At 34.9% G+C, this 23,678-nt stretch overlaps 4 protein-coding genes across 4 annotated transcripts; 1 reads left to right on the top strand and 3 right to left on the bottom strand.

Annotated features, from left to right (window-relative positions):
* Window positions 1-3: 3 nt before the first annotated feature.
* Window positions 4-2,797, bottom strand: LOC145754604 (zinc transporter 7-like). Its single transcript, XM_082570684.1, has 2 exons — window positions 2,675-2,797; window positions 4-2,459 (listed from the first exon to the last, which is right to left on the bottom strand). Exon 2 carries the CDS (start codon window positions 2,412-2,414, stop codon window positions 1,350-1,352), a length of 1,065 nt encoding a protein of 354 aa, XP_082426810.1. The 5' UTR covers window positions 2,415-2,459; window positions 2,675-2,797; the 3' UTR covers window positions 4-1,349.
* A 684-nt stretch (window positions 2,798-3,481) lies between these two features.
* Window positions 3,482-9,204, bottom strand: LOC145754910 (aminopeptidase NAALADL1-like). Its single transcript, XM_082571077.1, has 14 exons — window positions 8,990-9,204; window positions 8,278-8,572; window positions 8,000-8,207; window positions 7,574-7,766; window positions 7,312-7,466; window positions 6,637-6,799; window positions 6,234-6,432; window positions 5,843-5,925; window positions 5,271-5,358; window positions 5,114-5,193; window positions 4,429-4,616; window positions 4,145-4,229; window positions 3,820-3,912; window positions 3,482-3,700 (listed from the first exon to the last, which is right to left on the bottom strand). Exons 1-14 carry the CDS (start codon window positions 9,202-9,204, stop codon window positions 3,502-3,504), a joined length of 2,244 nt encoding a protein of 747 aa, XP_082427203.1. The 3' UTR covers window positions 3,482-3,501.
* A 2,473-nt stretch (window positions 9,205-11,677) lies between these two features.
* LOC145755762 (uncharacterized) lies at window positions 11,678-19,960 on the top strand. Its single transcript, XM_082572008.1, has 16 exons — window positions 11,678-11,751; window positions 11,879-12,037; window positions 12,487-12,680; window positions 13,002-13,246; window positions 13,345-13,520; window positions 13,965-14,143; window positions 14,658-14,815; window positions 15,230-15,428; window positions 15,666-15,897; window positions 16,323-16,825; window positions 17,006-17,137; window positions 17,512-17,727; window positions 18,122-18,198; window positions 18,355-18,481; window positions 19,075-19,266; window positions 19,730-19,960. The coding sequence occupies exons 1-16, from the start codon at window positions 11,678-11,680 to the stop codon at window positions 19,897-19,899; spliced, it is 3,033 nt and encodes a 1,010-aa protein (XP_082428134.1). The 3' UTR covers window positions 19,900-19,960.
* LOC145754923 (uncharacterized) lies at window positions 19,918-23,580 on the bottom strand. Its single transcript, XM_082571093.1, has 3 exons — window positions 23,447-23,580; window positions 23,249-23,314; window positions 19,918-23,107 (listed from the first exon to the last, which is right to left on the bottom strand). Exons 1-3 carry the CDS (start codon window positions 23,469-23,471, stop codon window positions 20,409-20,411), a joined length of 2,790 nt encoding a protein of 929 aa, XP_082427219.1. The 5' UTR covers window positions 23,472-23,580; the 3' UTR covers window positions 19,918-20,408.
* Between the last annotated feature and the right edge of the window lie 98 nt (window positions 23,581-23,678).

Here is a 23,678-nt window from a genome sequence, read left to right as displayed (position 1 = left end):
CTATCTAAAATGAACACCGGCAAAAAATTAATACAAAATCACAAGGCAAAAGAATTAAATTTGTGCCTAGTATTTTAAACAAGCATTTGAAAATTATTATTGTAACAGTATATTGTCTGTCATGGTTTAAATTTAAATCCATTTTACAATGGCATTGTTTTTACACAAAGCAAAAATGAAATTATAATAATTACATTTACAATATTTTGGCCAATATGGGGCTTTATATATAACTTTAACCGGTATTTTGGTTTTTAGAAACATTGCCAAAGTAATTGAATTATCGCCACAACATTAATATTGTGGTAGTTTGACAGGATAATTTCTATTGGAAAATTATTTTGTGGCAAGAAGATAGATCAGTACAGCTTCGTTATTATTTAAATCTCGAGGAAATTAAGAACTTATTAAGAAAATAACCAGATTACTGCAATGAGCAAAAAATTTCAACATTTGAAAAACGATAAATTAAAAACACAAAAAAAACAATTTGTTATATAATTGCAATATAAACTGTTTTTTGTTTCAAATAAATTAAGAATTTTACTAGTTTTAATTTGCTAGTTAACTAATAAAAGCATTTACCTAAGAATAGGCCAATTTTTACAAATAATAATAATATGTTATACGTTATCATATAAAAGGCCAGTACTCATATAATTCATTGCACATAAGGGCCATTATAACAATAAAATATCGAAATTCAACCAAAGCAAAAAGAGAATTGTTAACAATTATGTAGGTATTATAACATTAAAACTGAAATACAAATAGAGTTGGCACAATATTAACAGGATGTAAGAATAGTAGGTTATTGTTTGTTTTAGCAAATAAAACACTACACATTTCGGTTTAATTTAACAAATCTAGCAACTTTTAGAAGGATTTCTTTAATTCATATGTACTTTTAAAGATATGATTGTTTTACTAAAGTAGTAAGTAAATTTTACTATCCATTTATACAGTGTAAAAAATGTAAAAAAAAATTGACACCGGTTTAATAAAATCAAAACACCATACGCAATTGACAATAATGGGCAAAAGTGTTTTACTTTATATGTTATGGGTATTAAAAAATAATTTAAAGTATTTTTTTACCAATTTAACGTGGATATCGTGCTTTGATGCCACTGAATTAAAAAAATAGATATAGTCAAGACAAATTTTAAAAATAATTAAGACACAAACTACTATACAATAATGCATTTAATAATATCTAAGAAATAAATACAATTTGTTTATATTATAATTCTCATAATTTTCTAAAAACTTAAAAAAAAGTCTACTATATGAACGCTTCTACTATGATTTTAAATTATTCTTTGAGTATAAAACAATTAAAGCAGCTACTATGATACTGGAAAATCAATTTGAACATACAATTCCCTTACTCCAATACTGGCATATATAAGATGGACTTGGTTTTGTATATAACCCGGATTTGCATTGGGCGCTATTTGTATTTTTATTGTACCAACATACACGTCAGAACATAGAGTCCAAAAATGTGGCTCGTGAATTCTGTATACCCCCTCCAACTGCATGACCTTTTGGTGGCAGTTGTGAACAGAGTGGTCAAGTTGTTTTGGTGTTCTTTGCATAAGGATACCAACAGAGTCTTGTAGAAGTGGTATCACGCTTATGGCAATTAACCCGCCTATCATGAGTGAGCAAATGGGATCGGCAATCATCCAGCCAAAATAGTGCATTAAAAGCGTGGACACAATCACACCTGCACTACCTAAGGTATCTGCTAGGATGTGTAAAAACACGCTGTGAAGAATTTGGCTCTGTGATGACTCAGGAGTATGCTCGTGAATGTGATCATGGTCGTGATGGTTATGTGAGTGTCCATGATCATGTACATGGTTGTGAGAATGCACATGGTGGGAATGACCGTGATCGTGACCGTGACTGTGGCCGTGATGACCGTGTCCATGAAATACAAAAATTCCAACCATATTTACTATAAATCCAAGAATTGAGACAATTAACAAACGTTCATGCTTTACTTCAGGGGGCTCGACAAGTCTTTCAATGGCCTCCGAAATAATGAAAAATGAAATGAATAAAAGAAAAAGTGCATTAATAAAACCAGCGAGAACCTCGGCCCGCACATAACCATAAGAGAATCTGTCATTTGATTTCCACTTTGCGACGACTGAAGCTGCTAACCCAGCGAGCAAAGCTGTACAATCAAAAAACATGTGAAATGAATCTGATATTAGTCCTAAGCTGTTGCTCCAAATACCCCACAAAAGTTCAACAAAAGCAAACGAGAAATTCAGTAACAAGAACATCAAAATGTTTCTGGAACTTTCGTCATATATCACAGTGCTGATCCAGCCTTTTAACTTCGAGAAAAAGCTGACTCCGGGCTTGTATTCCCCATCTTTGTGATTAACAGGCAACATTGTCTGTTGTCGGAGCAATTTGCTTAATTTTAAAAACTATACAAACTGTAAAATAAAAATAAAGCTCGTTCTAACTTAATATTTAGCCATTCAGACAATAGCCTATCAAAATTTAACAAAACTGCATGTTTAAACAACCTATTTTTACCAACTGTATTGCTTAATAACTTACGTTAACCCAAATTAAAATAATATAACTTTAGTGATTTTAAAAATGTATGTCGTTTAAATTTGTTTCCATAATTACTTAGTTTACTCACGTTCTAATATACAAACTCTTAGTTTTACGTCGAATAAAACAGATAACAGTGTTCTATTTAGGCAACACTTATATAATACAAGCCAAAATCCAAAATACTACGCCTATTTAAAGTTTTTTCTAACATGTAAATTGCTTTTCTTTTAGTTGTTAGATGAATCCATTAAAAGCCAGACACGTTGGTTATCGCTACAGCGGTTTTGTAGAACAGAGTAATGTCCACCATTTAATTCGGCAATATGCCACGAGAACCTACACGCAATAATATTAATTAATTCACAAAGTTATAACTTAAAATTTGTTAATTATTTATTTTTAATCAATTAATTTAAAAAATTTATAAAAATAAATAAATATATATATACAAAATAAAATATGTTGTCTTCCGACTTTTTGGTCACGTGTTATAAAAACGCGGTTCATGGATGCGCTGAAACAATCTGACAAGATTAGCGGAATCTAAATCCTGTTTATATATTAACTACATCATTTTGTGTGTTTAAAAAGAATAAGCATATCTCAACAACAAGCATACACCAAGGTAATAAACTGTTATTCTGGTTAAACTAATAAATAAGAAATATCTTGCAAATCCGAACTAAAAATTTATTTTGCAAAATCATGCAGTCAAATACAAACGAATAATACAACAAATTTTGTATCTTTCAACTGCCAAACATTTTACACATACTTGTTGGTATGCTCTTGCCTGCTCCGTGTTTGGCTGTAGGCTCTAATTAGACTAGTAACATAAATTTTTACATTTTGCTGAAATAAGGCTAAGAGAATTAAACAAATATTAGGATGTAAGAGTTTTGTTATAAATAGCTAATAAACTTGTAATCCATCGATTCTTAACAACTTGATGGCTAAATTTAGCCTGTAGGTTACTATGGCAAGCTGCTGTTCGACAATTGCCCAACGACCTTCTTGATCGGGATCTGAAGAAATTTTAAACATTGCATCTTGAATGCCAGGAAAGGAGCCAGTTGTGTCATCAAGGCTACCAGGAGACCCAGAAACATGGCTGTCAAAAAAAAGGTAATTTTAGGGTAAAATTTTTAATAATTGTGTCGGAAAATTCAAAACCTGGCCTAAACAATTTTTAAGTAAATTATTGTATATTTGACTCAGGACATTTGTTACCGTAATTGTTTCTTGTTGGGCAAACCATTGGGCTCTATAAAGGCCTTTTCCAGCTTCAAAAGTCTTTCGTTGACAAGGTTTATACTTTTCGGGCTACAGTCAAAATAAAATTTATAAGCATTAGTAGTATTTAAGTGTTTTATAGTTGGATTACCATTTTTAAATCTCTGGTTTAAAGTAAAATTCTTCCACATTTATTTTATTAAACATTTACTATTTCGACACTGGCTTATAAATATTTCATATTTACATTAAATTAAATATTTGGGACTGTGGACAAACATTGTTTTTATAAATAACATATATAGTTTTAATTTATAGCTACTCATTTCGATTCAACTTGGTTGCAATGTATTCTTGCATTAAGTCAACTGCTGATTTAAAATCAGTTCCTGCTTTTCTTAAATATTCTGTAATACATAAAAAGTAAGTATTTTTATAAATATTAAAAATTCCCTATTTAAAATTAACATTTTAAAGCTTACTTCACACGTATTAAACCAAATAATTTAAGATATAAAAATTACAAAAACAGTAAAGTTAGGTAACATAAATCGAATAGTTTTCTACTTAGTCATATTTTTTATGTTTGCTCAGCAAAATATTAACCTAATGTGATCCCTTTAGCTGTAAATTGTGTTTCAAAAGTATCTGCAGTTGCCTGGATTTGAGCTTGAATAAAGTCATTCATTGGGGACAAGGAAAATGGAATGATTAACGAATCAGAAAGAAGAAGAACTGCCGAACCTGCTATACGAGCAATTGCTTGGTGGGCAAAAAATCCTGGGTCTACAAACCTAAATGAAAACGATTTAAAAGTAAGTCATGTCTTTTGTCATAATATGTAATGTACAGTTATTTTTTCTATCTTTATCCTCGACGTGGAAAGGTTTCAAATTTTTGACCTTAACATAGAGTAACATTAGTTACCACGACCCAGTCTTGAGTTGCCTTGGCAGTTCAGGATGTTATAAAATATAATTTCATCGCTGATTAAGTACTGGCTCAGCAGGTGTTATAATGTTCACAGCACCTTACTTAAGGATGTAGAGCATGAAAGCAATGGGGATTAAACCCACGACCTTATGTAGTGTAGCAAGTGTTCTGACTACTGCCCACACCATGCTGCCGGTATTACACCAAAGGGATAACATTTTGATTAAATGCTTTACAAAATATTAATATATTTGTTAACCATGACAGTTTTAATATCTTAAATTTTAAGAGAATATAGACTAGGTTGTATGTTTTTTAATGAAAAATTAAACGTTGTTGAAAATCAAATGTAGTTTACCTGTCAACGTAGTCGAACGTATCATAGGCAGTGTGGTAGACGGGATAAGGCGATATCAAATACCTAGGATCTTTCTTAGACTGTAAGCACGAAAAAAAAGTTCACGTACAAAAACTTTATAAATAAATTTAGCTTGTGAAGATAGAGAAATATTTACGTTTCCTCGGTATGATAAATCCGCCGATGTAACGCCAGCCAACATGAAGAAAGGCGCGTAATCTGAGCTGGTATAAAGACGGCTAATGCTAATGACAAAAAATAATGAGTTTAATTCGATTATAAAATTATTAAATCTTAAGTATTTCCGATGACGTTGCGCTTATTGTTTTAAGACTTCGGCATTTGCAATACTGTATTATAAGCTTTGGCAGGATATGTATTCGAATAACAATATAACACTCATTAAAAATGGGATTATACATGAAATTTTAATTTATTTAATTACATTTATATTAGGTCACTACATATAGGGGTATTGTGCTACTAATATTTTTTTTATAGTAAAATAACCTAATACTCGACCGGGATACTTTTCCTATCCTTAAATTACTAAACACGGAAATACTCTTTAAGTCGACTAAGGCAACCAACCCCAGACTGGTCGGGCTTACAACAGCTTTAAATATTAAGTACAAAGTAGGCCTTTTTACGTTAAAAATACATTAGTACAAAATATATATATTGACTGTTAACATTTTGCGATTTATTTGGGCACCTCTATGTACTTACATAGGATTGTCGTTGTTGTCGTTGGGAAAGTTCTCTTGCCAGACTTGTTTGGCTGTGAGGGATGGATCGTTAAAATCAGTAACCTACATTTAAAATTACTATTTTTATTAACAATTAATTTATAAAAGTTTTAAAATTACAAAGTACAAAAAAGAAAAATTTAATAGCTTTGCTACGCAATGAAAAAAATAAAATGTTACCAACATTTTTATATCATTGCGTTCCGTATGTTTTTTTCAGAAAATAGAAACTTATTTTCGTGATTAACACGCTTTATTTGTTTTTTTATGTACGCACAAATTAACAAATAAACACATGACCACGCATTACTCATTACAACACTTCTACACACAATGACATGCACTTTCGCGGAGTCCGGCAACAAACAAACCTTTTCCGCCGCGTCGTACAAAACCTGTGTCATCAAAGGACTGGCACGGGCGAAAAACGACTGGTTGGCAAACACTGCAATGTCGACGTTGATATACGACAGCGCGCGGTCGCTCATCAGCCCGAAGTTGTCCTCTACCCATTCGGTCGACCCGATCAACCCGAATTCTTCGGAACCCCAACTCCCAAATACAATTGATCTAAATGAAGAATTTCACCTCAAATTTAACAACTAATAATTTTTAAATATTATTATAAATATTTTTTCACTTTCATACCTAATGTTTACCTAAGCCAAATAAACAAACTTGGTATTTATAACAAAACAAGCTACTTATCGTCAAAATAGCTTGTCAAGAAATAAAAAGTTGTTACCTTCGAGCTAAAAAATAAAAAGTTGTTACCTGCGTGGTCGCCACCCATTCTGACGTAACTGACCCAGCACCCTTGTTATTTCCATCATACAGGCGGTCCCGGAACCCGGGTCCACTGCCCCATACACCCACGAATCTCGGTGGTTACCGTACATGACGTATTTGTCCGGCTCTTCACTTCCTCTTATAATTCCTTAAAATATAAATTAAACGAAATCAAGTAAAATGGAAGCTTTTGTTAATTGCTTGGCTAAATATTATAATATTAGACCATGCTTTTAACTCAGTTTTATACCACTTTCGAAGGACATGCATTTAGCCTAATATTGTGCCACTGTTAGGGCGTGCATTTGGCTCAGTACGATATCCTTGTAATAAGACATGCGTTTGGCTCCCAGTATTATATAACACTGTCATTAGGTTATGCTTTTAACTCAGTATTATACCACTGTCATAGGACATACATTTGGCTCAGTATTATATTACTGTTATAAGGCGTGCATTTGGCTAAGCATTATACCACTGTTATAGGGCATGGGTTTGGCTCAGTATTATATTACTGTAATGCAATCGGCTTCCAGTATTATATACCACAGTCATTAGGCCGGCCATGCATTGGTTTTAGTGCGTAATTTAAACCGCAAGTTCACTAATTGCAATATAATAGTAACTTTGATACGTTGGTAACACGCTTTTTCCACTTACCAATAACGTTGTTCGATTCTGTAACATTGTATTGGTTGTTAACAACGAGGTGAACTTCACTGGTTTCGTTAGGGGCAGCAAATCCCGCGCCCACGTGAATTTTCGATGCTAGTCCCGTCGAAAAGCTCTCAGGGGCGATTGATCCCCCCAGGTTGCTAAATGAACAAGGATATTTGTTAAAGCAGACTAACATCCTTAAACAACCGTCCCTATACTAAATATGGTGTAAAAAAATTTAAAAATAAGAAAGAAACATTGTTACCTTAAAAGATACCCTGCATCTTCGTACGCGATGGGCTGTAAAGGTAAGGGTATTAGGGTGTCAATTTTGTCCATGGGTAATCTGTAAACGTACGGTGTGGACGGGTAACCTGGGGTAGAGAGGTCGCCGTAATCTGACTTAGCCGATCCCCGCTGTACTCCAGTCGGTGGGAGACTTGAATCGTCAGGGTAGCCTATTTAATAACTTCATGGGTAATAAATATAGCGGTTTTAGTTGTATTGTGTTGCGTTAAATTTATGAGAGATTTTCAGCGCCTTACTTGCGATTTTTACTACCTGGATTACGGTTATGTTATTTACCTAAACGAAGAGTTATTACTTGTAAGTTTCAATAACTGTTTTTTAAGTATTGATAACCTTTGAAGTACTCCCATTATTGCTATTAAAAAATATGTTTGTTATTTACCTTTTTCACCCTCCACTACCCAGCATTCTGGGTCCGAATACACTAAAACCCCGACAACCCCGTAAGGGGCGGCGTTGACCGATTTTCCGCCCCTGCCTACTCCGCCCCCGTACTTTACTAGCGCAATTGTCCCATTTAAGTCAACGCCCAGTTTCCGAAGAGCAACGTAGTCGTCGTCCGTTCCGAAATTTGCAAAAACTAGTTTACCCTGTCAAAAATTTAGGGATTAACACCATTTTAAAAATAAATATATTAATAATAATTTGGAATTTTTGTACCTTTACGTCGCCTGGCGGGCTGAATGTATTATAATAAGGGACAATCCCTTCCGGATCTTTCATGTATTCCTCGTACACTACCTCGGTGGTTCTTGTTTCAAAATAAACGGTACCAGCCGTGTCCACGACCGATGCGACGTTCGGTTTATTCGGGTCGGTCGATACGTACCCGTGCATGATCTGGTACGGAGTAAGGTAAGCCTCGTCCAACACCTCGGACCATTGTTGCTGAATGTATTTGGCCAGTTCTACATCGCGTGGTGACGTGGCCATGTGAGGCTTGTCAGCAAAATACCTAAAAGTGCGATTTGAATAAACGTTGTATTATCAATTTAAAAGAGTTTGTTATACTGACAGTGTGGTGTAAAGGTCAGAACACTTCCTACACCACATGAGATTTGGGTTCGATCCCCAGTGCTCTTATGCTGTAGCGCTCTTAAGTAATTCGCTATAAACAGTATGAACCCCTGCTGAGCCAGCACTTAATCAGCAGCGTAATTATCGGGTAATTATAATCTATATAATATCCCAACCTGCCACCGGCAACTCGAGACTGGGTCGGAGTAACTGTTGTTACTCTATGTTTAGGTCGCGCATTCGACCTTCCCACATCGAGGATAAAGATATATACAAAAAATATATAATTATGCAATGTTTCAATAAAGCGCACTTGTGCACACGCACTTTTTAAACTCTTGTGGTTACGACTTACTTTAAATTGTTTTTTATGTTCTCGGCTTGTATGTTTTCCACGAACGTTGCCACGTTGTTTGGGTCGACGTCTTTAAAAAACGCCTCGACGTTAGCGGTCCAGGGTGGGGCACTTGACCCTTCTTCGGGGTGAGAAAAAAATCCTATGATTACCCCCAGTGCTATCCCAAATACCCCTACCCCGACAGCTAGTAACACAGTAGCTGTTCGCGACATTTTAACTGATATAACCTTTGTTAACTTGAAAAAAATAATTATACTTTTTTTTGTAATTTTTTTATTTTAAGAATTTAAACTATGATGTTAAAGTTACTTCAAAAATTGCTTCTATTAATTTTTTTTTATTATTTTTTTAATTTATCTACAACTTGCAACAATTTATGTCTTATAAAATAGCCCAATATATATTTACAAAAGTGTATTTTTTTATTTAAAATAGTTTTAACTCCTGTATATACTACAGCCGTCTTAAATTAGCTAAAAAAAGCAACTTTCATTCACTGGCGCTTCCCGCTTAAATGATAAATTTCTACGCGTAATAGTTTAATGTTTAACCCTTAACCAAGAGATAAGGACACAACTATCTCTTTGTTGTGAAGGTAAAAAGGGTAAACTAGTGGTGGGAATACCGATGCAAACACACTGATGCAATCCCTAATCATTGTTAAATATTTAACGACATTGTTCAAACAATCGTAAAGTTCCGTTGCTCGAGTAATCACAGAAATTCATTGCGAGTGTCACATGATAATTTTAATTGAAAAAATGTTCATAAATAACACTTGTAGATAGCCCGCCCTACAATTTTAATTGTTGTAATATGGTCGCAACTTTCAACTTATATTTGCACGCGGTAATTTACCTGCGCACCACAAATGGCAGTTTTTTTAAACTTTGTAGGTCTATAAATTGGACAAATAAATTTGTTTATTTTGTACCATACTCCATTATTATAAACAGATGGATGTAACGAATTTGCTAATACATTGGGTTATAATCATATTCAACGGACGGTGGTTTAAAAATACTTAAATTTTTAACAAATAATCCGTTTTTAATAATTAACACGATACACCTTATCTTCTTCGGTTTAGAAGTCGCCTTCCTAAACTTTGGCGCTTGCATTATGACGTCATATAAACAATACCGCGTCATTATTTAGCTCGATTGCTTTAATTTAATTCTTAAAAACGCGGTGACACGTAAGACTACAAAAAAATAAAAATTCTAATTTTTGCCTTTCGAACAATTGAAGTTCAGTTATTATATTAGGTCAACGCATAAGCACTGTATAAAAATGAAGTTTTTTTACATGTTAATTCTATATTTAAGCTTATTATATATTGCAGGTAATAGAATGTTTTTGTTAGTTACGTAAGGATAAATGCCTAAATGTAAAAAAATTATAGATAGTGTTTTAAATGGTGAAAAAATTATACTTAGCCAAAACTTTGGTGTATTTTAATTTTTAAAACTATAAATTACGAATTTTAAATTTCAAATTTTTAATTTTTAGAGTCGTGTAGAGACAAAATACCTACCTCACAATGCCAAAAATATCTTCATCAAATTTGTTCGTCAGATCAGCGTTCGTATTGTGCCAAGTCATGCTGTAAGTTACGTTTTTTCTTTTCAACTATGTTGGTATCTTTTTTATGTCTTTATTTATCCTCGATGTATAGGTTGACTTCACAATCAGACATAGAGTATTAGTAACTCCGACCCAGATTTAAGTTGCTTTTGGCAGTTTGGGATATTTTGATTATAATTTGCCAATAATTAAGCTGCTAAATAAGTTTTGGCTTAACAGAAATTTAAACCGTCTATAGCGCTATACTCAAGGGCGCTCCAGCATAAGATCACTTGGGTTTGAACCCAGGACCCCATGTAGTAAACCGAAGTGTTCTGATTACTAGACCAGGCTGCCAGTTATATAATATAATAAGGCCGAACAAGAAAAATAGAGGATTATGTATTTAACACCCCTTAAAAATGTTGATTTTTATGGCTTCATTAGTATACAATGCTAAATATATGGACGGATATTTTTTTATAGAAGATTTAAGCATAATTTTATATTTATTAGCCATAATTTGTATTTTACATAGGTTTATGCACGGACTGGTCTCATAATTGCAAGTATTTAATTTCTACATTTTCATGCCAGCATCGGTCTACCAGCCAACTGTGCCCTAAGTCTTGCTGCAGATATTCCGAGGGTAAAATGAAATAAAATAAAATATTAAAAAATAAAAATTTAGTATAAAGAATATAAGATTGACTGATGATTAAATTTTTACCTTTTAAGTTGCTTTAGTATGTTTAAGCCATTATTATATTACCTTACAATAGATAAAATACTAAAATACGGATTGCGGAGATCAGAAAATAACGTGACTGTGACTGTATGTTAACGTAACAACAAATGCGGAAAGAAACCGATTTTTAAACCTTGTCCCTTTCATCCCTTGGGCTTAAAATTTTATTTTACATCATCTCTCGACTCTTAAAGTTAATCCTGCATTATCCCTTAGCCCTTCACGCAAATACCGCATCCATCCCGCTGCAAAGTACAAAATGTCGTTCCGTATTCCGCCAATTTGTGTTAACGTTTACATACAATCCCGCACTATCCCGTACCTTAGAATTATCCATTAAAAATTTTATGCGGAAATTATATATTTGCAGAATGGCTGGATTGGTCCGCTTGGTCAGAATGCTCAAAATCGTGCAACTCTGGCGCCACAACGCGGACAAGAAAATGTAAAACGAACAGTTGTGCTGGGAATTCTTTGGAAACCAGGCAATGCAATACTCACCGATGCCCCAGTAAAAATCTATTTTAATTTGAATTATTTATTTTTAATCAAGTTTTTTTTCAATTTTAAAGTATGCGATTTTCTGTAGCTTGGACAAAGTGGACGAAATGGTCGAGTTGTAGTACCACGTGTTCGACAGGTCACGTGGCAAGGTCACGTGACTGTGTCTACAGGGACGAGCGCGTCAAAAACGAAAGCCTTTGCCTCGGAAAAACCCTGCAACAAAAAAGGTAAAAAAATATTTTTTTCCCAAACAAGTATACTATTTTTACTCCATTTAATGTAACTACCTATTAAAGCCTTACAATTTTTTTAAATTTGATAGGGGAATTTATTAACGGCAGCGTGGTGTAGTGGTCAGAACACTTGTCTTTACTTCATGAGGTCAGGTGTTCGATTCCCACTGCTTTAATTCTTTAGTACACCTAAGTAAAGCGTTATAAACGGTACGAACGCATTCTGAGCTAGCACTTAATCAGCAGCTTTTTTATCAGGCAATTATAATCTATAATATCCTAAACGGCCATAGGCAACTAGAGACTGGGTCGGGGTAAAAAAAGTTACTCTTCGTTAAGGTTGTGAAATCGACCTTCCTACGTCAAGGATAAATAAATAATAAAATACATGTATTTTACGCATTTACATTTAAATATAAACCAACTTATTATTTAAATATTAGTTGTAATCGGCCTCCTTGCCAGCCAACCCTACCCCAGCTAAACGACGACGATAGCGGCCCGAGTACAAGGCAAGCAGGTCCGGTCTTGTCGGCAAAGGGTTGCGAAGGAGAATTTTGTCATCAGTTTAATATTACCTCTATGCTTAGTTGTGAGATTGGATATGTGTGGAATAATTCAACTCAGCTTTGCGAGGGTATGTTGGGTTATATGCTAACAATTGCAATGTTATCGTATTTTAACTTAGTCATAAACACCCTCTTTTGATTTCAAAATAAACTAATTTAGTCTGCCAATAACTAAATCTAGAGGAAAGATAACAAAGAACCTGGCTTTAAAAATTTGTTTATCCTATTAGTAGAATTAAAAAAAAAATTCTATAATACCAAAAAATTTTTTATCTGATAATTTTAGGCCTACTAAAAAAACATTTCAATTATCTCATATAAAAAGTAGTGTAATAAAAGAGGCATAAATAATTAAACATTTTCCAAAAAATTTTTTTTTTATTTTTTAGACGTAAATGAATGCCTAAAATGGAACGGCGGGTGCCCGGACCGATGCGTAAACACAATGGGCTCGTACGCATGCGCAGATAACCCACGTGACGTCACTTGTTCTTCGGGTTACCGTCTAAGGTACGGATCGACCAACATGTGTTGTAAAAAGGACGTCGCGACCTCGTGTGGCCAGAATATCGAGGAGGACAAGGATAAAATTGTCGGAGGAGAGGACGCGATTTTAGGAAGATGGCCATGGATGGTAAAATATTTAATTAAAATTTAATTTAATTTGTTTATTTAATTTGCAACATTTTTTAGTTTAAATTTATTTATTTTTTATTAAATCAAAAATTTTAGGCAAGATTGCTTATAAACGGTAAAAGTTTGTGCGGCGGGACTATGATCCACTCGAAATGGGTACTGACAGCTGCCCATTGCTTACGTAATAAAGACGTCACGCGTACCGGTCGGGTGGTTGTTACTGTCGGAATATTAAACCAGGAATTAATGTACGAACGTAGCAGGCAATACAGGTAAAATTTAGAAATAACAGAAAAAAGTAAAATATGCATACCACTCTTTACAGTGTAATTATCTTACAATACTTGCTATGCAATTTGTTATGGCTTAAAAGCTTTCTCAAATTGCCTTTAAAAAAATAAATATATATTTTTATTCTCGATGTGGGAAGGTCGACTTCACGATCTTAACATAGACTAACATAATTGCTCGATAATTTAGCTGCAAAGTGTTGGCTCAACCGGAGTTTATACTGTTTAAAGCGCCTTACTCAAAGGTGCTACTGCATGAGAGCAGTGGGTATCGAACTCACGATCTCATGTAGTGTAGCAAGTGTTCTGACCACTACACCACGCTGCCGGTATATTGTAACTTTCTCCCCTAAAATTAACTAACAAAGAATTTCCCCTAAAAATTAACTAACAAAGAATATTGTTTAATTATATACATCTAAACAGAATGGACAAGCGGACCATTATTCATCCCCAGTTCAAGTTTCCACAGAACGATATAGCTTTAGTTGAGGTGGACAGACCGTTCGACGTTTCAAGAATTTTCGCTCGACCAGTCTGCTTACCCAATGGCGAAATGCCCAAAACCGGGCAACGATGTTACGCAACCGGCTTTGGTACTCTAGGTAAGATCAAAATTGTAATATTTATGTTTAGCCTATTTTGTATCTTCTGATATCAAACACCATGCACTGAACAAGTGTTATGATTTGAAAATAAGATTCTCGTTAAACATTTTTAAAGCTATTCGGTAGCGTGGTGTAGTGGCAATAACAGTTGTTACACTACACGAGGTCGTTGGTTCGATCCCCACTGTCCTCATGCTACAGCGCCCTTGAGTAAGGCGCTATAAACGGTATAAACTCCGGCTAAGCTAGCACTTAATCAGCAGCTTAAATATTGCGCAAATATAATTAATAATATCTCAAACTGCTAAAGACTACTCGAGACTGTGTCGGGGTAACAAATGTCACTCTATGTTTAGGTCGTAAAATTGACCTTCACGCATCGAGGATAAATTTATATAAAAAAGCCTTTGAAAATTGTATTAAAATGGTTTAAACTTTTCATTGCGGCGTAGTAAGAGCTAACTGACAAAATTTACAAACTAATGCTTAAAATATTCTTTTTAAATTGCAGAATTTCGTGGCCAAATGGCTCCGGTCTTGCAGCAAGTCGACCTACCTATAGTGGATCACCCAACATGTTATAACTCGTACAGTAGAGTCGGCTGGAAATTGAAAGAATATCAATTCTGTGCTGGTTATATGAAACAAGGTGGTAGGGATTCGTGCCAGGTAATACATGAATAAAAGTAAAGTGTATACTTATGTGTACTTATGTAAATTTTAATCTATACCAAGGCGAATACTTATCTATACTAATACGAATACTAATTTATACTTATACGAATTTTAATTTATACTAACATAAATACGAATCTATACAAATACAAATACTAATCTACACAAATAGTAATCTATAAAAATACGAATACTAATTTATACAAATACTTATCGATATTAATAAAAATACTAATCCATACTAAAAAAAATACTGATCTATGCAAATTTTATTCGTTTTTAACACTAATTTATACTAATACAAATACCAATCTATACCAAAACCAAACTATGCTAATACAAAACGTGCAGGAGCACTAAGACTCGGCCTTGACCGTGGGTAACTATTAAATTATCCATTATCCCTAGGGGGACAGCGGGGGCCCGTTGGTTTGCCAGCGCTGCTCCTCTTGCAGCTGGTACCTGGCAGGAGTGACGTCATTCGGTCACGGTTGTGCGCAGCCCGGATTTCCTGGTGTATACGTAGGCGTAAGGTATTTCGAGGATTGGATATCGAAGCATACAGGGATAACGACCGGCAACAACGCGACATGCAAGACTGTTATTGGTATTTGTTTGTTTATTTAGGAAAACATTTGTGATTTTGTGACATTTACAGCTTAAATCGAGAGGGGTAGGGTTTAAAATGCAACTTGTTCAAAGTTTTTGACTTTACCTACCGTTACTAATAGTTAAATTTAGTAGGGTTATGCCATTTTTTTAACAAAAATGGCCTTTTTATTATTTAAATTAAAAAAAAATTGTCGATTTGTCAATAAAAAAAAATCTAAAATTATTTTTTTAGAATGGCAACCCTGGAGTTCCTGGATCGAATGTAGTTCCTCCTGCGGCGGAGGAATACAGCAGCGCGCAAGAATATGCATCCGCGACGGAGCATCGGTTTCCGACCATGTATGTACAAACCAATTAGGGTCATATGCCATCGAGCAAAAAACTTGCAACCAAAATCCTTGCCCGATTTGGACCACGTGGAGTCACTGGGGATCGTGTAATGCGACTTGTGGTACTGCCTTAAGGTAACGTTAAACAATGGATAAATACATTTATGTCAGTAGAAAAGTTTAGTTTTAGGTCAATCTTAAAAAAATAATGGTGAATGATAAATACTTGAAAATAATGTCGTTTTTACTTTTTATTTTTTTATTCTCTATGTGGGAAGGTCGACTTTACGACCAAAACATAGAGTAACATCAGTTACCCTGACCCAGTCTCGAATTGCCATTGGCAGTTTGGGATATTATTAATAATAATTGCCCGATAATTACGCTGCTGATTAGGTAATGGCTCAACAGTAGTTGATGCCGTTTATAGCGCCTTACTCAAGGATGCTACAGCATGAGAGCAGTTGGGTTCGAACCCAGGACCTCATATAGTGTACTAAAAACTACATTACACTGCGGGTTAAATTTTTACCACAGAACAGTTTAATATTTCGGTTTAGATTAAGAAAACGGGCTTGTTTACATGGAAGTATGAACCAGTGCCAAGGGGGCAAAGCAATGAGTTTTGAGACCCAGGCATGTAATGTCACCTTGTGTCCTTATTGGTCGAATTGGGGCCAGTGGGGGTCGTGCGGGGCAACATGCGGAAGCGACGTTCTCCGGAGCAGATTGAGAATTTGCGTAAACTGGACGCCGGGTGTGCTTGGTTGTCTAGGCAACCAGACCAGCGATTTTTCGAACTGCGGCTTAAAACCGTGTTTGTCTTGGTCAAGCTGGAAACAATGGTCGTTATGCTCGACTACGTGCGGAAGAGGAAGCAAAATAAGAAAAAGGCAGTGCCAGAGCGGCTTTAATTTCACAACGTTTAACGACGGCGTTAGCGTATCGCCGAACAAGACCGGGTTCAATATGAGTGAGCGAACACTTAACACGGAGTGTACGGGTTTAGATTACGAGACTGGCTCGTGCAGGATTCGGTCCTGTCCCAGATGGAAGCCATGGGGTTTGTTTATGATTGTTTTCATCATTGTGCTCTACATGTTTATAGTATTTTGTGTAATTTTCCTCAGTATGCGACGCGTTTAAAAAATTTATTAAAACATACTTTAAAGAAATCGGGTTTATATTTATTGGTAAAGAACAAGTCACAACAACGAGTAGGGACTTTAAATTGTTTTGACAGGTCAATGGTTGCCATGCAGCGTGACGTGTGGCGGTGGCACAAGTCAGAGGACAAGGGTATGTTCGCATAGCGGAGAATGCAAAGGAAAATCGACGTCTTCTAAACCATGCAATGATTTTATTACCTGTCCACGTAAGTAAATATAAGATATATATATATATATATATATATATATATTTTTGTAACTTTATCCTCGATGCGGGAAGGTCGAATGCGCGACCCAAACATAGAGTAACAACTGTTACCCTGACCCAGTCTCGAGTTGCATGTGCCAGTTTGGGATATTATAGATTATAATTGCCCGAAAATTATGCTGCTGATTAAATGTTGGCTCAGCAGGAGGTAATACCGTTTATAGCGCCTTACTTAAGGGCGCTACAGCATGAGAGAAGTGGTGATTAAACCCACAACCTCATCAGGTGTAACAAGTGTTCTTACCACTACACCACGCTGCCGGTAAATATTGCCTGGTAACCCCTTAAAAAATTAAAACCATGTTTTATTAGCTACGAAATGTACGAAACCTCTTCCAAATTTATCGAACGGATTTTATCAGTGCGACGACGGCAACTCCATCGGGTCTTTCTGCGTTTTCAAATGCCACCTCGGTTACATCATTAAAGGTGACGTCACAGCTACGTGTTTTAAAAACGGGAACTGGAGCTTAAACAAAACGTCTCGTTGCGAATCGACAATAGCAAGAAAAGTTTACGAAATTCAGGGTAAGTGACGTCACAAAACGTTTTAAGTATATAATAATTTGATCGTAATACTCAAGAAATCTAAAGATAAGAGCAGTGGTGATCGAACCCATATCCTCCTGTTATAAAGCCAAGTGTTCTTACCACCACATCACATTGTTTCTTACCTTAAAAACAACCATCGTAAACTAATACAGTATGCGTGTGTTTTTAGGAAATTGGAGCAAATACAATGCTAACATATTCTCAATATCGACAAGCTTTATTGGTGAATGGGTTATAGATACCAAGGGCAATATTTTCTATTTAAACAACTCTATCAAATCCCCCCGTTATAAAGGTATTGTAATTTCAACATGTTATACTTGTGTTATTTTTGTAATTTTTTTAATTAATATTTAACGTGTTGTTATAGAGAATCTACGATGGATGCAGGTTGATGTCAGGGGTTGGAACCCGAGTAACAATTGTAGTTCATCTAAAATAAATCAGGTTTAATATAAATCACATTTATAGGCCAATTTCTTACTGGGTGCATTTATTGTTAGACAAACCGTATATAAGTATTATTTGAACATTTGTTTTTTTGCATAACTGCCTTATATACAACATAAATTTGCTAATTTAGGCCTAAATGTTTTTTATTAGGTGCGTCCAGTAGAAATACGAACCGAATTTCGATATTTATTCATGATGGATTCTTGCGGAAATACGTTTAGAAGAATGGGGATTTCGTTGCTTAATCCGACTGGATATTACTGGAAACTGCTAAAAAGTAAGTTTTGTAGCGAATGCTTTATAAACAATGAATGTAGTAATGTTTACAAGTAAGCTAAAAACTAAAAACGTAAAGGAAAATCCAGTAAAATTGCTGGGTCCTTTAATATACTTAACTTTTTGTAGCTTTTTAGAAAAGAGATTATTAATTGTTAACATTTGGCTCTAATTTAAACTATAAAATCAGCTAAATGATTCGGCTCATGTTTGTAGATTTTTAGTCTTTCATTAAGATGTAGAGGTTATAATTTCCTTATAATTAAATGCGCACAAAAAAGAGCATCGGGCCAAGGCATATGTTCAGTAAACATTAATAGGATTTATATACCTACACAAACTTTTTTCAGTTAGCAACGTTATTCGCTTGCACTATAGTATAGTAAACCAATAATGATTATAAGACAGCTTAGGTTGTGTTGTAAAACGCTTACTTAAAAAGCAAGACTGGATGCTGCAATAAGGAAGAAAATCAAGTTAAATAGAAAAACAAAGGCAGAAATATAATGAAATTAAAAGAAAGGCAGGTTAGTAAGAAGTGTTATAAAAGGCGATTTTAAAGTATAACTTAATTTATACCCTTTACTTTTTTAGAGACGGAGCAGAACAAAATTATTCAGTCTTCTTTGCATAAATCTGGGATGACGTCACTTTGTAACGTTACAGCTAGTACTCAATTATTGAATAAGTCTAGCGGAAATGACGAAGGTATAATAAGCGAATTATGCCAAGTTGGAAATAATCAATTTATGTTAACCGAAAACGGAACGTTATGGCAATTAACAGGTTTGACATAATTAACATATTTGTATATTTCTTGCTTTAGCCAATTAAACATTTGTTTGTATATACTTTAATCCTTGATGTGGGAAGGTCAAATGCGCGTAACATCAGTTACCCCGACTTAGTCTCGAGTTGCCTTTAGCAGTTTGGGATATTATACAGATTATAATTGCACATTATCATGCTGTCGATTAAGTGCTGGCTCAGCAAAAGTTTATACTGTTTATGGCAATTTACTGAAGGGCGCTACATCACGAGAGCAGTGGGGATTGAACCCACGACCTAATGTGGTGTAGCAATTGTTTTTTACACTACACCACACCGCCTGTTTAGCATATAAAGGTTTTAAATGGGCACAATCACCCTTGGTCTGATACTTGATACTATGTCCTGACAACGACTTATTCACATTAGGAATCAGATTACAAAAGAACAATTGTTCACTTAGAAATATAAACTGTTTTAGGTAAACCAGGCTTCAACTGTATTGATATGAAATGGAAAAAAATTGCATCTAATATTGGTGGGCCGGGAGATTTTAAATTATCATGCAATTCCGACTTTGAGAAAACTTATCCAATTGATGTAGTCGTTATTGATTCAAACAATAAGCTAACAAAATATAGCATATACTAAACTTCTTTTATTTCGTGCATAAGTTATACACTTCATTCTCTTTTATTTATAACTAAATAAACCCTGAAATTTATGTCTGATTCTTTGTTAGTTAGAATACTACTCAAATGGATTGAGAGGTTATTATTAGTAAAACTACAAAATACTAAATATATATATATATAAGTACAACTATTTCGCATAGAAAATCAAATTAACAGTGGTTAATATTTTAAACAAAACTAAAGCAAGAAACTGTTTTTATACTAAAGAAAAGAGTGCTTCTATTATTTGGAAATGACTAAATTAAAACGCTGGAACAATAGTGCAAAAAAATTACAATGTACACTAAACATATTGGCATGATATTAAAAATAATTAAACATATTTTACAAAAACGAAACTTAAAATGATATACAACTAAATATAAAAACATTGGCTTGAAAATTACACAAAAAATAAACAAAAATTGGGCTAATAAAAAGGGCTGCGAAATTAATAAAATTCTTAGTTAAAAGCAAGCAAAGAGTTTAGTTATCACTTTTAAGTTTTTTGCTTGGGTTCATTCCCTCTAACTTTTCTTTCTCAGTCTCCAGGAGAGATACAAGGTGTGGAGGCAACTGACTTCTGTATCTTGAAAATTCCTCGCATGCTTTTACGGCTTCCTCGACTCGATGGCTCAATTTTCCTGCAACTACAGCACGAGCAAAATTTAGGGTGGCCCAGCATATTTCGTTTTTCTTGGCTCGTGATTTGTAGTACTTGAAGTAGGTATCAAAACACTCCTCTGCCTCTTTGAACTGACCACTTGCTGCGTTAAACTTGCCACAGTAAATCATGCAGTTGCTGGACATTGCAACTCTGCCATGGTGCTCCTCTGCCAAGCTCATCAGTTGCTTACTTACATCAGCACCTTTGCTTACGAAGTCATCCTTTTCCTTGTCATGTGCATAAAGCCTGGCGTTGACTCTTACTAGATAGCGCAGCACCTGCATTTGTGCTATAACACCGCTTTGTTGTTTTAAAAATCCGTGCTCATAGAACCTTGTCTTTCCAGTATCTGAAGCTTTGTTCTGCTCAATCACTTTAAGACAGAGGTCCTTTGCCCCCCTCAAATCTGTTGTTTCGGTGTCCTCTTTAGTTTTCAACTTTAATACCAACGGAATAAACCCTCCTACTTTAGACAGGTATTCAGTTAACAGGGTGACGTTTTCTGTTTTGCTTGCAACAGCAATCTCATAGGCCAGCTTGGAATACCATGTGTAACGCTTGTATTCCTCGTTTTTTTCCAGAGCTTGCCCACACAAAGGGAGTCGACTCATGCTATGCAAAATCATAGCAATTCTTTCTGCAAAAAACACCTTTCTGTGTGTTTCCTCTTGCAAAAAGAGGTCACACTGACGCAGGGTATTAATTTTTTCAAGATCCAGTGTTCCAGTGTCCACCACCTTTTCTTTAAAACGCTTAAATTTTCTTTTGTTCTTTGCTTGCGCTTCGAGAAATTCCATTTCTTTTGCTTGTTTAAAAACTACAACTTTTGACTCGTAGTCGGCGATAAAATCTTTCGGAAGTGCATTGCCAGCAAGTACACATAAATTGGCAATTTTCTTAGCATATTTAACCGTTTCCTCATTGCTCATTGGTTCATCTTCAAAGTCTTCCTCTTCTTCAGAGTTTGATAACTTTCTTATAACTTCCCACATCTTATCCAAGGCAACCTCGAGATATTCAGTACGCCTCTCTGCAAAAATTGTAGAAGATCCTTGAACAACAGCACCAAAAACTTCGTATATATGGGCCAAAACCATCTCGTTTAAAATTCCTTTAAAATCAATTGTTGATCCAGTGGTTTGTAGGGTAAAAATTTGTTGTTCCTCTTTTTCTAATTGAAAACAGTGCTCTAAAAGCGAATACATGTGAGGCAAAAGCTTAATCATGCCATTAGCAATTTGACGATCCCTCATGTCCTTGGTGCTAAGGGAAGCAATAGAAAAAATTGTGCTCTCTAAAGGTTCGATATCTTGATTGGGCCTTAGCTTAAAAGCGTGAAGAACAACCTCATGGCAACTAATCGAGGTGTACTCAGTATTTCCACTTTCACCATCTTCCTCGTCCGAATCACTATCTTCACTCGTACACAATGCATTCTCCTTCATCGTATTGATAAAATCCTTGCACTCCAACTTGTTCTTCGGCTTTTGCTTCCCTGAGTGTGGAAGAGGCCGAAATCTCTGACACAGAGAATTTATCACAAAGTAGGGTATTCTAATGTGATGAAGATAGGCCAAACATGAAAGTATCTTCCAATCCAAAAGCTTATCTAGATTATTGGCAAATGGAATGGATATTGCTTGATAAATGTGCACTGCGCTTTCTCCATCCCGCTTCTTTAAATTTTTTATCTCTTTTGTCTCAACAAAGTTGACATCGGAGTTTAGCAATTCTAAATACTCCTCATAATTGTACCCAATAGACCTACAAAGGCCTTTAACTGTGCGCAAACCAAGCGGTGATCGGCTGAACCAGCGAACAATTTTTTTTGCAGCTGCTTTGTTTTCATTTGTTGTTTCTTCATCACTGTCCATAAGATAATCCTGTCCTTCCTTAGCAGAAAATCCTTCTATTTTCTGGGATATAAAGCTCATTCCTTCACACTCACTTTGGTCAAGCATAAACGGTTGTTTACGACTTGCAATGTAGATGTGGATTTTTGTTTCAATTTGAGAGCTACTAAGGTTTCTCAGAAAGTCACAAAAAAATGTCTTGTCTGCCTGACGCATATCTTCAACTAAAATGAGGATTGGCACATCACATTTTATTTCACCACACAAAATTTTTACCAGCGAGTTAGCCGTATCTCTTTTAACTTCTGTCATTAGGTGATCTTCGTTAATTGGTTTGGACAGTAGTCCACTCTCACTCATTTGCACAATCATTTTGACCAGCTCCGTTTTTAAATCATGGGTTTGATCATCACATTCAATGTGCCACTTTACTGTATAGTGGGCATCGAAGAACGGAAAACCCTCAGCCAATCTGCAGACAGTTGTAGATTTGCCGGTTCCAGCCAAACCATGGCAATGGAGCACCAAAAATTCAGGAAAGTTTTTAACTTTTTCATAAAGTTTAACATAGGCACTAGTTATTTTTGCATTTAGAATTGGTTTCCGACAAGTATTTATTGACTTCATTACTGGAGTTTTAGGCTCATCAAATGACTGGTTCATTCCTTTAAAAAAATAAAACAACCAAGTATTTAACAAGTGCATAAAAATTAGCTTACAATTGCCAATTGATCGGTCAATTTTGTTTATAAGTACTTATATTAAAAATATATTTAACCAGTAAACAGTTTTGATTTTTGGTCTACCTGCATTTATAACCACATTCTGTACATCGGAAATATTCATCATGTTGTTATGTGCATCTAGCCTTCCTGTAATTATACATGTAAAATAGGCGGTCAAGCTGGTAATAATCTGATATAATTTCTAAGCAACAGAATAATAATTTTCTAAGCAAACAGAATTACGTAACCACAAAAATTGTATATATATGTATTAAAAACCTGATTGGTTTAAATCTTCCTCCATATTTATAAGTCACCTTCCCAAGTTTTACCAATTCCACTTGCAAGTTCAGCAGTCAGACAGTCTCGGTTGTCAGGTTATAGCAATACGCGTCGTTCGCTGCAAAACAGTTTCTCCCAATAAAACAAATAGACAAAGGTTGATAAAGGGATAAATGTTGATAAAGGGATAAATATTTTATTTATGTTAAGACTTATCTAAAAAAGATTT

This window comes from Corella eumyota, chromosome 6 (genome assembly GCF_963082875.1).
Source record: "Corella eumyota chromosome 6, kaCorEumy4.1, whole genome shotgun sequence".
NCBI classification, from domain to species: Eukaryota; Metazoa; Chordata; class Ascidiacea; order Phlebobranchia; family Corellidae; genus Corella; species Corella eumyota.
Note: the sequence above shows the minus strand (reverse complement) of the source record. Positions and strands in the feature narration are given on the sequence as shown.